Source organism: Mercurialis annua, linkage group LG5, assembly GCF_937616625.2.
Source record: "Mercurialis annua linkage group LG5, ddMerAnnu1.2, whole genome shotgun sequence".
NCBI classification, from domain to species: domain Eukaryota; kingdom Viridiplantae; phylum Streptophyta; class Magnoliopsida; order Malpighiales; family Euphorbiaceae; genus Mercurialis; species Mercurialis annua.
The window spans coordinates 645,988-658,273 of NC_065574.1; the positions used below are offsets into that span (position 1 = coordinate 645,988).

The following is a 12,286-nucleotide window of genomic DNA, read 5'->3' on the forward strand; positions in this document are numbered from 1 at the left end:
ATTTGTATCATCCTAATCAACCATTCCATCATGTTTTGTTCTTATTTTCATTATTCAATTAAACTAATTCTTTCAGAATTACAAGTGATTACTCAAGTGAAAGAAAACTAAATAATAAGATTTGATGATGATAAAAGAAGCGATATCTTATTCTTTAGCTATTAATCTATTTATTCGGGTTTAATTAAAAAGAATAATTTCGTTCACAATTTTATTTTTTAAAACTATAAAAGAATATATATATATATACATACTTTTAAAATTTATCAATTTATTTATCTAAAACAACACAAATAAATTAAAAAATCCATCAAATATCAATAAAATAAAATTAATTATTGACAATATAAAATTAGTTATCAAAAAAATAATAAAATGATAATAATTCAAAAAACTTATTTGTTGTAATCTCAACAATTATATTATTTTTTATGATTAAATCAATTTAAATAACACAAAATATTAATTTAATATAATTTGTCACATAAATATATAAATTATATTAACATGATACATAAATACAATATAAAAGATAAAATAAAAGATAAAAGATAAAAACTTACCAAATATTATTAGAATTAGTAATTTTTTATGGAATATTTTAGCTTGATTTTGAAAGATTGGAAATTAAAAACATTTATATTAACAAATTTGAAAAATTAGGTTATGGAACTGAAAAATAATTTAGGTTAAATAATTTTGTACTTTCAAGTTAAATTATGTTGATTAATGATAACTATATATATTAAAAAAATTAGAAAATTGATGTGAGAGTTTGTTTTATTTTTAGGTTAATTTTTAAAAAATTGAACTATTGCTCATATATATTTGTTTAAGACAAATTAGGGCCTTAAAAGCCTAAATATATTTTGAATTAAAGAAGTAAAATGAGTCCCTTCAGAATTTTAATAACGTCAAAACGGTATTATTTTGAAGGCATGAAAAAGAATTGCCTAGTAATTTCGCCCTTTCTGATCTCAAATTCTGATTTTGCTACTTTTAAATTTCCATTCGAATCGGGCAAATTTTTTACGAAAAATAAAATTTCATATCTAAATTTTAAACAATTTTATTTATAAATCTATCTATACTATATATAAAAGCACGGATGGGGGGGGGGGACAGGCAAATTTACTGAATAATCCTTTTCAGTTTACTACTAAATAAAGGTTTTATATTCATTAACTAATTAGTTATTTAATTAATCACTATTGTAATTAAAGTCCTAATTAGAATAGGTAGCTAAATTATCTCTAATTTAGTTTTTAGTATGTAAAAAATAACTAAATTGTCTCCAAATTAGTAGGAATACCTATCTTTTAGTTTGATTGAACTACAAAATTAAAATACTATATTTGGTCAATATATTATTATTTAAATTTCTATCTTATTATTTTTAAAGATATTATTAATAAAATTAAATTAATTATTTAATTATAGTTATTATAAAACCAAAATAAGAATAAATTCAGTATGAAAAAAATATATTAATAACTAATATGTTCATTGACGAATTACGTTACGAGCCACGTGCATATCACGTAATGCGAAATTAGTATAATTTAAACATGCGAACTCATTTGAATAAAAAGAGCGCTTTTTCTGGACATATACGCCTTTTAAATGATCTAAGTAATTTTATATGGCTAATAAAAAACATAATAAGCGCATGAAAGATAGGCTTAGGCCACTTTTATTCAATCATTTGATATTGTAACATGGCCAACAATCCTACGTCTTCATGTGAAAATTTTAACAATAAACTACAAGCCATTTTGGACTTTTTGATCTATATAGCCGTTACCTTTTAATATATTAAAAGAATTCTTAATTCTTTAATGTTATATTCAACCTTTATATGCAAACTAGTACGAAACCCTCGCGTTGCTTCGGGATAACTATTTCTAAATTTAAAGTATAACAACTAAAAAAGATAATACACAATTTACAAATATCTAATAATAAATGCGTAATAAAAGATTAAGTAATAATCCATAATTAACAATTAAATATAAAATTGGTATTATCTTACACAGCCTATGGAATAAAATATAAATAAAAGCTTAAAATTATTAACTACTAATTAGTACTTTCTCCTGAAAAACAATCAATCTCAACATGTCAAATCCAGGTCAATTGGGAAGATAATATTAAGACATCTGTTGCTTATCAGATTAAGAATCAAAAGAGTTCAGTTCAGGCAAAGCTTCGACAAAATCACTTAAGCGAATCCAGGTTGCATGCCTTGGCAGACTTTTAAGGGCATATTTGTTTCTGAAACATGGAAAGAACATGAAACAAACATCATAAGTAATGCCGCATCAAAATATTATTAACGATCTGGCTCAAATAAAATTTGTATTTTCCTCAAGAACCTTTTCAGTTTGTGCCTATTATTCATAAATTAAAGAACTCCATAAAGTAAACCCAAATTCGTAAGTGTACATTAATTTAAGCATACGACGCTAGGAAGAACTCCCAAGAGACCAACTTAATTTGTTGGAGAGCTTCATGCGATAGATACTTATACATCATATAACGTATGAGTTTTGCAGATATTCATAAAAATTGTAAAGCCGGAAATTGAATGGGGAACCTTTTATATTCAAAACCAATTCCAAAATTAGCTACCTCGGATATATTTATTAGTACACATGCTCAAGAAAATAGATAGCAGCAACAGGTTTATAGATTGCTAGTCAATGAGTTTATGCAGAAAAAATGATCAATTCAGAAACACAAAAGGCAACATAATCAGAAAACAAAAAATCGAGGTACCTTCTTTCATGAGTCTTTCCCTTCAAATATCATATCGAGGCGCAAGCCAACATAAAACTCATAATTAACAGCCTGGTGATATTTGTTAAAACTGATAATGAATTTGCTTATTCAGAATCATTATCCTTCCACATTGACATCATATAAAAGCTGAAAATTAACAATGACAAAGTCTCCATGCCTATTGATGGTAAAAATCCTAAGGGACTAAAAATTCAACAGATGCATAGTAGCACACAAATAAGTTGTCGAATGAGAAAATGAATTACCTATCAGGTTAGTCAAATCCAAATCTAGCCTCAAAATAAAAGGACACGGCAACCAACCATGCATCACTATGAACTGCAACCAATAATCCTTTTTTTGCATTCCATCTCTAGCAAAATAATACCCAAAGAAGGCTATGGATGTTCCGGAGGCACCTCTTCAGCAGCCAGATTGATCCTACTATTCATTGAAAAATCCATATAGGCAAAGGTAATCCTTCTCTGCAATCAAGAAATTGACAGAAAAATAAATTTAAAAGCAATTGAACATGAATTTTAGCACAAGAACTGAAAGGATTGAAAGCCTATGTTCTATCTAAGTTAAGATTGAATATGTGCGAGTGACATTGGACAAATGCCAGGACGTGCCTTAAATTAAATGTAATTGATGAGGGGAGCAAAAAGAGTAAACTAATAAAGAAGCTGCAAATATTTTTAGAAATAAACTTTTGATTTTTTTTTCATATGCGTGGCTAGCATCATTGTTTTAAAAAGAGCTCATCCACATCATCAAGTTGATGCATTCCAAGATCATTACACTGAGATTAGTCGCATAGAGCAATGCAAATGTCCATACACATCAAAAATATAACTTTCTTCTTGTTGTTTTTGGAAAAATTAATCAATTATTCACATTACAAAAAAAATTGCCTGCCAACGATGCTAGCCACGCATACCTCGCACAAGCATTAAATATTAAATATACACAATACAACCAAATACAACCAAACATGAAGAGGGAAAAACCAAAAATATAATCTCTGACTAACAGGCCACAAAACACATGAAATATAATGATTAAGGCAAGAACTCAAAGACAAACTTTTAGACATATGGCATGAGGAGCTTAACAGATTGCACAACTTACCAATTTTTGTTGACATCGCACCGGCAGCCTGCGAAAGATTCAAAGTAACCAATGATACTGTCAATTTACATTATCAAAAAAAAGCTCTTAAAATTCCGATGAAGGACAACGCAATTAACAATATGGTAAAGATTTTGGGTGTCGGGCAAGACCATTCTTATAATCCATATAAAGCAAACAAAAATGTTTTCTATAACCTTGAGCCCATTCAAATTTTTCCATCAATGCCAATGCACAGTATATCCACACATCTGCTCCATAACTGCTCATTCGATTTTCATATAACCAACGCTAAAATGCATCAAAATTCTTTTATTGAACCATAAATGAACCATATATTCATTGCATTACATCAATAATGAAGAAACTCACTTGATTGCCTCAGTTTATCATCTAGCACAATCATTAGATTCTGAAAAAATAGCAATTTTTCAGTTTATCATCTCTCGTAATCGTCCACTATATAAAAATGCTGCGCAAATCAAATACAATTTGACTTCAATACCAAAAAAAAAAAAACTAAACAAATTGAGCTCAAAATTGTATATAAATAGCCAAATCAGTTTATAATTACCTCTTTCCCAGTAGAAGTGTGCCATTTATTCATAAAATACATCTCGATTAAGCATTTTGTACAGGCATTTGCATGTTATTGGATCAATTGCCTACAAACATTATAAATTAATTTATGTGCACTTTCCACAATAAAAAAAAGGTATTCTTCAAAAAAATACAAAGGAGGAAGCTAATATGACCTGCTAAACAGTAGAAGATCAGCTTTCTCAATAGTAGTGGCGTCGTAAATCATAGTTTACTGTATTCCAGCCTGAAAGATTAAAAGATAATTAAAATAGAGTCTGAGATATTGAGAGCAGTACTTCTATCATCACTAATTCATGAAAAACAAAAAAGTAAAAGACAAACTAAAAGACATACATGATTAGGTATTAAAGAGAGAGGTAGGGAGATAAAAAAGAGAGGTCGACAGCAAACACGTCGAGGAAAATAGAAGAGGATCAAACTGAGACGTGATCGGTAAAGACATGTTCGACGCCTGCCGCTGATGTTTGAGTCAGAACTAAAGTTAGAGCAACCACTGTGATCGCTTTCAACATCCATCTGTGTTGTCTTCTTCCTTGACGGATCTGTGATTTGATGAAGCATAAATATCTTCTTCAAAGTCGACGGAGAATGAATTGCAAGAAGAGGCGTAGGTAGAGAGGCAGCGATAAAGAGAAGACCACCGCTAAACCTAATTTCATTAGAAAAATAAAATTGAAGGAAAGGGTACGGAGGCAGTTATGCTAAATATCAAGGGACAGAGTTGGAAATTTAACCCAAAAACACTGTTCAATGTACAGTGTTTTTGGGTTCTCTTTTATAAGATAGTATATAGATATATGCTCATAGGATGCTGTTATATGATTATATATAATAATAATAAAGAAAGAGATACATATTTTATAAGAGTCATAAAAAAGTGATAAATAGTGTAATATAATTTAAACCAATTAAAAATACATATAGAATACTTTTTTTTTATTAAAAAAGAAGGCAAAAGCCAAAACAAAAGCACTAGATGCTTCTAAACATACGGGGAAAAGAAACCCCAACATTGTCATAAATAAGGTAGCTTTGAAGACCATTTGGAATACTATCATACATCAGCAGCCCCACATTGTGAGAAAAACCGAGACTAGCCATGCGATCAGCGCAACGATTACCTTCCCCATGGGTGTGACGAACGACAACCGACCAATCCCTGTTAATCAAATTTTTGATAGCGTTCCGGAGACTGGAGTTCGCATTAATTCTACAGTGATCGTTGTTCAAGCTATCTACTCCGAGCTTGCTGTCCATTTCTAAAATAATGTGGTAAATCCACGGTTCCAAGCCGCTTCTAATCCATCAAATGCACCCCAAAGTTCAGCTTGAAGGACCGAACAAGCTCCAATGTTCCTGCTAAAGCCGAAAACCCATTCTCCGCTGTTTGTACGAGCTAAACCACCTGTTGTTGCTATTTTCTCTGGGCCTCGGACAGCACCATCGGTGTTGATCTTCAACCAGCCCCGAGAGGGGGGATCCCACCCTACAAACTGCTCCGTTCTTGGCTGTAATCCAGGATTAGAAAGCTTAACAAATTTTTTAGCAGAGAGAGTGTAATGAGCCATTTGACGAATAGACTGGGCAATCATCTCGAAGCTGCTCCTCTCCTTGCTAAAAATGAACTTGTTGCGATGATTCCATAAGGACCAGCAGGTAAGGCCAAACAAAATTCTCCAATTCTCGCAATCATCATTGCGATTTTTCTGAATATTAACAAAAAAACAATGATCAAAAGACAGGCTAAAAAAATTATGGACAAGGTTTGAGGGGAGCAACTTCGTCCACACTTCCCTAGCGAAAATACAATGACGGAGCAACTTCGTCCACACTTCCCTAGCGAAAATACAATGACGGAGCAACTTCGTCCACATATAGAATACTTAATATATATATTTAGGTGTTGTACGGCCAAAATTATGTATAAATACATTTTTCAAAAACCTAATTATTCATAAAGTTATTATTTGAATAAAAAGGACAATTAATTTTACTTGGTTTATTTATTCATTTATCATTAAGCTTAATCTTTTTATTAATTAAATTTAATAAAAAATAATATATCTTGATTAACTATTCAAAATATTTAATCTGAAAATATTGTTATCTTCAACTATTTATTTGACTAGATAATTAAAATTTAGTTATGCTTTCATAAGAAAATTATCTTTTAAAACAATGGATGTTAGATCCCTAATATTTAAATTGATTATATCTTACACCATATATAATTAGAAGCCATATAATATTAACTGTGAGCCCCGGTAGACTAGTTGTATATTTAAATTGATTATTTAACAACTCTTTTTATTTGTTCAAAAATATTTTAGTAGTTTTAATTTATTTATCCATTAAATATATGTATAATAAAAGTAATGTAAAATGAATTGGTTGGAGCAATGTCAACATAGCTGGCTGGTGGGGATAACAACTCTACAGCTTTAAATCTCTCAGTCACTCATCATCATCATCATCTTTTTTATCTTTATTATTGTCTACTATATAAACATTATCAAAAGGGGCGGAATTAATTAGTAGGATAAAATGGACGGAACTACAAAAATAAAATAAATGATTATTAGGGTGTAAACGAGCCGTGCTGAATTTGAAGAGATGCACCGGTTGAATGTTATATTTACAACAAATTGGTGAATATATATCATAGGAAATTTTTTATTATTGTTATTTTATATTAAATATTTCAACATGGCAAACGCTCGGTTAGGTCTTTGCGCGAATGAAATTGTATTGCATATATTAAGGCTTCGCTTGTTTCGTTTTATAACAATTTCCGGAAAGTTAACTTTCCGGGAAGTATAATTCCTGGGAAGTTAACTTCTCAGTAAGTTAATATATATTGCTTGTTTTGATTTTTACTTTCTAGGAAGTACGAAACTAATTTTTAATTAAAAGACAAAAATGTCCTATGATAATTTTTATATAAATTTAAAAAAAAAAAGCAAAAAGTTAAGGTTAATTAGGAAAATATAACAAAAGTACCAGGAAAGTTCTACTTTCTTGGGTTTTGTTAGGGAAGTTACTTCCCTAGTCAAAGGAAAGTCAAATATCGACCTTCCCGGAAAATAGAATGTATAAATTGAACCAAATAAAAAATATTTGCTACTTCCCGAAAAATACAACTTTCCTAATCTATTTACCGCCAACCAACCAAACGAGGCCTAAGATATACTAATATATATCCATTGGCGACTTTAATTTGTAACATTGTAACTTACAAAAAGAATCAAAGGACTTTTGGTATAGTAGCAGAGTAAATCTGTTTAGAGGCGAGCCAGCCTAAAATGTCCTGTACACTAATAATCCTTCCCCAACTTGCAGTAGCAGACAAGAAGAACAAGTATACTGCTTTACAGCCCACAAACCCAATTATACCAAATTATATTTCCAATTCTCACTCTTTTAGCTCATCTTCATCCTCTTCCTGTACAGTCACTTCAAAACTAGTTACTATTTGTTAAATTAACCATCTTTTCCAAGTTCAGACATCAAACTATAAAAAGGGTAGTTCAAAAAACTGTAAATATTTGGTGGGTTTGTTTAGTGAGTGTCTTGTTTGGTGGATGTTGTTATTATAAGATGAGAGTGTTGTTGTCGGCGCGAGGTCTCTTTCTGTCGGCATTGTCTGTATTTTCGTTTATTTAATTCAAAAGCACAACAACACTTGATTCATTTTTGTACATTCCCCTTCATTCTTGTTCTCTTCTTCTTTGCAGCTGTATCTTTTGTCTCCTTTGACATTTGTAATTTCAAGACTCGTTCTGGATCATTGCTGGGTTTTTCTTCAGGTTTTTTAGACTCTAGTTGTTTAGAATTTTAAGACAAAGGGATTTTTGGTTTTTGTTTTTTGTTTAATGTGGGAATGTGGATGAGTTTTTAAATCTGTTGGCTGTGGTATTTGGATGCTTACTTGAGACTGTCATTGGCAAATGAATTTGAGGATTCTGGAGGTTTGGCTGCATTTTTTCTCTGGAAATACAGGTTTGATGAGTTCATTTTTTACTTGCAATCTGTTTTTCCTTAATTATCTCAGAGCATGTTCATATATTATAGTTGAACTGTATGCATTTCTTGAGTAATTGGACATTGTATTTTATTACTTTTGTTGCTTTTATCCTGTTGGTATTGAACTTTTCGGTGTAGTTCACTTATTTAAAACTATTATTTGACTTCTAAGAAAATCTGTTGAGGTATTCATCACATATGCTGCTAAATGTTATGAATTTCTGCGTTATTATTGCGTAGGTACTTGTTTGAATGTTGAATCATTCATTATTCTATGAGAATCATATGTATCGAACGTTGCTTGATTTTGATGTTGATATTGCTGTCTTGCTGATCTTGTTGTTTACCTGTTATGTGATTCTTTTGATCCAGGTTCGATGTATATTACTTCATATACGAGTAATACTTCACTTCGTAGTTGAAGTGCCTCTGCCTCCCATACCAAATGTCAAAGACTCTTGCAGCCGTATTAGGTGGTGCTGCAGGAGTCGTGGCGTTGATGGGAGTAATTATCTTTCTTATATGGTTCTGTATATATCACAAGAAGAGTGTTTCGAGAACTTCGGAGACAGGGTCTTCAGATCCTTCTATCCAAGGTACCATGCATTTCATATTTGGCCCAAGAGGGCATTTGCAGCAACAAAGTTTGTACGAAATATGAAAATCATATAAAATTTTGTTTCTCTTTGTTTTTTTTTTTGTTCACCTTATATAACCAGCAAGGGGAAGACATGTTGGGGTTGAATTTTCTTTACGAGAAGCCAGGCGTTTCGAGATGGATGAACTATCTCAAGCCACAAAATCTTTTTCTGATAAAAACTTGATTGGAGTTGGAAAATTTGGGGAAGTCTACAAGGGTTTGCTTAATGATGGGATTCTTGTCGCCATCAAGAAGCGACCTGGTGTATCTAGTCAGGAGTTTGTTGATGAGGTAATGACCGCCTCCATTGATGACAATTTTCTATTTTGTGATAGATACCCGTCAAAGTATATAAATTTTTATTACAATTCTAGTGTTGCACTAAAGAGCAATAGAAGGTTTTAATTGGCTTAACAACATCCATGAGAAATGGATTGCAAAATGCAGCTTCTTACTCTAAATATACTAAAATAGTTATTCTTATTTTTTTCAACATGTATAAACTAACATGACATTAATTTTATTTTGAGAGTTTTAGTCTTCTCTATTTAGAACTTCTGCTTAACTAAGCATAGCATGTGCTGCTTCCTTTTCTGCCCAGCACCATGGGTGTATTTTTATTCCCTTGCTGTTCGTCTGTTCTTAAAGTCCAGTCTATACATATGCACTCCATTTTTTTGTACTTGTTTCCTACTCTTGTGTCTTAATTTTAGAATATCTAACGGGATTGAAGCTTCTTATTAGGTGCGGTATCTTTCACCTATTCAGCATCGGAATCTTGTGACTCTTTTGGGCTACTGCCAGGAAAATAGTCAGCAATGTCTTGTCTACGAGTATGTTCCTAGTGGAAGTGTTTCCAGTCACTTGTACGGTAACTCACTATCCTGACACCAATTTTACTTGTGTAAGCTGGATGTTTGAGAGTGTTGGTGCATCTAGTACATTTTTCTTAGGATTCTCCATTTGGACATTTGTTTAATCGATCAACAGCAAGTGATAGAATTCTAGTATGCGACGTTATAAATGGTGTTATGTTGTTAAGCATTAATGTCCTTCTGTAACATGCTGTAACTTCAATGTAAACAAACTGCACGGCCTGGATATTTGATTTCTTGCATATTGAGGGCATCATATATTTTGGAGCAGGACCCAGTCAATTTTCGAATGGGAAGCTAGAATTCAAGCACAGACTGGCAATAGCCCTTGGTGCAGCTAAAGGTGATCCTCTGCAAAATCAGTGAGCATTTTGGCTTTCCTGGTATCAGTTTTTCTCTTACTTGAAAAATAAAGAAAGTTCTAATTCGGCCCAAAATAAAACTGAATGTCAATAATGAATGTGTATAGTTCCAAATTTTTGGCATAATAAACAATCTTTTTTCTTGCTCGTAAAAGATCTTGAAGTCAACATGCCTTAAATATATGATTATATGCAGGTTTGGCTCATCTTCACTCTCTGAGTCCTCGTTTAGTGCACAAAAATTTCAAAACAGCCAATGTTCTTGTAGATGAGAACTTTATTGCCAAGGTTGCAGATGCAGGACTTCGTAATTTCTTGGGAAGAGTAGATGTTGCAGGTCCATCTTCACAAGTCACAGCAGATGAGATATTTCTTGCACCAGAGTATTACTCCTAACTTCGACATATTTAAATCCCTTAACCACATATGCTGTTTATCACTTTACTAATCTACCATCCATGTATACAGAGTGACAGAATTCAGACGATTTTCCGACAAAAGTGATGCATTCAGTTTTGGTGTTTTCCTTCTTGAGTTACTAAGCGGACGAGAAGCAACAGATTCATCATCTTCAGACTCCAGCCAAAACCTGGTTGAATGGGTATGGTACTTGTAAATTATTTAGCGCAGTGAAAATGCATATTATTGTAGCTCATGTAATTTTACACATTTTTCTTCTTCAACTGGAAAGAGTAGTGCATGCTCATGGATGAATGTTATAGGAATTTGATAGCTACAAATTGCAAGTTCTGCTCCGATGAGCATGAACATATGCATATGGTAGTCATATGCATACCAAATGCAAATTGCAATCATCATTCATTAGCGGCATGTTATGTAGCACGGAAGTGGAAATGCTGAAATGAAAAATGGCAAAGCTATACTTTTTTCACGAGAATAGATTAAAATGTAGAGTTTTGTAGTTTTAGAAGTGTTACCGAAAATGGAAATTAAATGTTGAAACATAGGATTCGAGAAGTTTACGTGCAATATAAAGTGGCATGATTACAAGCAATTTAACTACTGGAATCAACATTTTGCATTGTTTTGCATAAATTGTGAGCTACTAGTTAAATTTTGAGATATTTGAAACTTATGTTGATTTCTTATCTCCTGTTATCAAGGTTCAAAATACGGAGGACTATAGCGCCTTTTCTCGCATTGTTGATCAAAGGATGGGGACCAGCTTCACAGCTGAAAGTATGGAGGCGTTCATACAATTGATAATCCGATGCCTGGAACCTTCGAGCGAAAGGCGACCTGCCATGAGCTATGTGGTGATGGAACTTGATCGGATACTCGACAAAGAGATGACCTTAACCACAGTCATGGGTGAAGGAACTCCAATTGTGACTCTTGGAAGTCAGTTATTTAAATCATCAAAATAAGAACACAAATTATTTGCCTCCAAAATGTTAAAAGAGTGTGAGTTTTGTTTACTTATAGTTGACTTTGATTTTGTATTTGTTCCTCTTATCTGTTTATTTGCCTCTTTTTTGAAATGTTAGAGAAGAAATTCAGCTGTTTGGTCTAAGTGTATAAAAGAACAGCTGTGTTATTTTTTCATTTTTTCCCCCTTTGTCAAAAATGTATGCGAATTCTTATTGTAATCGATTGTTTGTTGTTAATATCAAGTGAAAGTTGAGATTTGTGTAGTACTGAATTTACCTTTCATGATTAATCAGGCATTATCTGGTAATTTTCCTTCTTCAAGTTTTCGATTTCTATTTTCCAATTTTGAAAACATGACTTCGAGATATAAAAAACACTTAGAATTTGGCAATTTCGGCGCGTTTTACCCTTTCAGTTTAAATTGTCAAAGAATTTTTGGTTAACATCAACTCCAATACGTATAAAAAGCTCCAACTATT

At 32.0% G+C, this 12,286-nt stretch overlaps 1 protein-coding gene and 1 long non-coding RNA gene across 8 annotated transcripts; one reads left to right on the top strand and one right to left on the bottom strand.

Annotated features, from left to right (window-relative positions):
• Positions 1 to 1,980: 1,980 nt before the first annotated feature.
• On the bottom strand, positions 1,981 to 5,260 carry LOC126682371 (uncharacterized). 6 transcript variants are annotated; one of them, XR_007641438.2, is made up of 6 exons: positions 4,849 to 5,260; positions 4,668 to 4,738; positions 4,487 to 4,577; positions 4,285 to 4,384; positions 3,913 to 4,203; positions 1,981 to 3,266 (listed from the first exon to the last, which is right to left on the bottom strand). It is a non-coding gene; the product is annotated as an uncharacterized LOC126682371 (long non-coding RNA). The 6 variants fall into 6 exon arrangements; XR_007641435.2 differs by having other exon boundaries at positions 3,913 to 4,174; positions 4,849 to 5,259; XR_007641437.2 differs by having other exon boundaries at positions 3,913 to 3,969; positions 4,110 to 4,384; positions 4,849 to 5,258.
• Positions 5,261 to 7,794: 2,534 nt separating this feature from the next.
• Positions 7,795 to 12,070, top strand: LOC126682400 (probable serine/threonine-protein kinase PBL28). Of its 2 annotated transcripts, XM_050378063.1 has the most exons (9): positions 7,795 to 8,137; positions 8,250 to 8,514; positions 8,911 to 9,134; positions 9,258 to 9,469; positions 9,923 to 10,049; positions 10,325 to 10,396; positions 10,612 to 10,798; positions 10,884 to 11,016; positions 11,540 to 12,070. In XM_050378063.1, the coding sequence occupies exons 3-9, from the start codon at positions 8,984 to 8,986 to the stop codon at positions 11,801 to 11,803; spliced, it is 1,146 nt and encodes a 381-aa protein (XP_050234020.1). In that variant the 5' UTR covers positions 7,795 to 8,137; positions 8,250 to 8,514; positions 8,911 to 8,983; the 3' UTR covers positions 11,804 to 12,070. The 2 variants fall into 2 exon arrangements, with proteins under 2 accessions (XP_050234020.1, XP_050234019.1); XM_050378062.1 differs by having other exon boundaries at positions 7,795 to 8,514.
• Positions 12,071 to 12,286: the final 216 nt, after the last annotated feature.

Coding starts and splice junctions, on each gene's coding strand:
- LOC126682400 (XM_050378062.1), top strand. CDS start 8,984: ATGTCAAAGACTCTTGCAGCCGTATTAGGTGGTGCTGCAGGAGTCGTG. Junction 10,799..10,883: donor GAGATATTTCTTGCACCAGA/GTATTACTCCTA, acceptor CCATGTATACAG/AGTGACAGAATTCAGACGAT. Junction 11,017..11,539: donor GCCAAAACCTGGTTGAATGG/GTATGGTACTTG, acceptor CCTGTTATCAAG/GTTCAAAATACGGAGGACTA.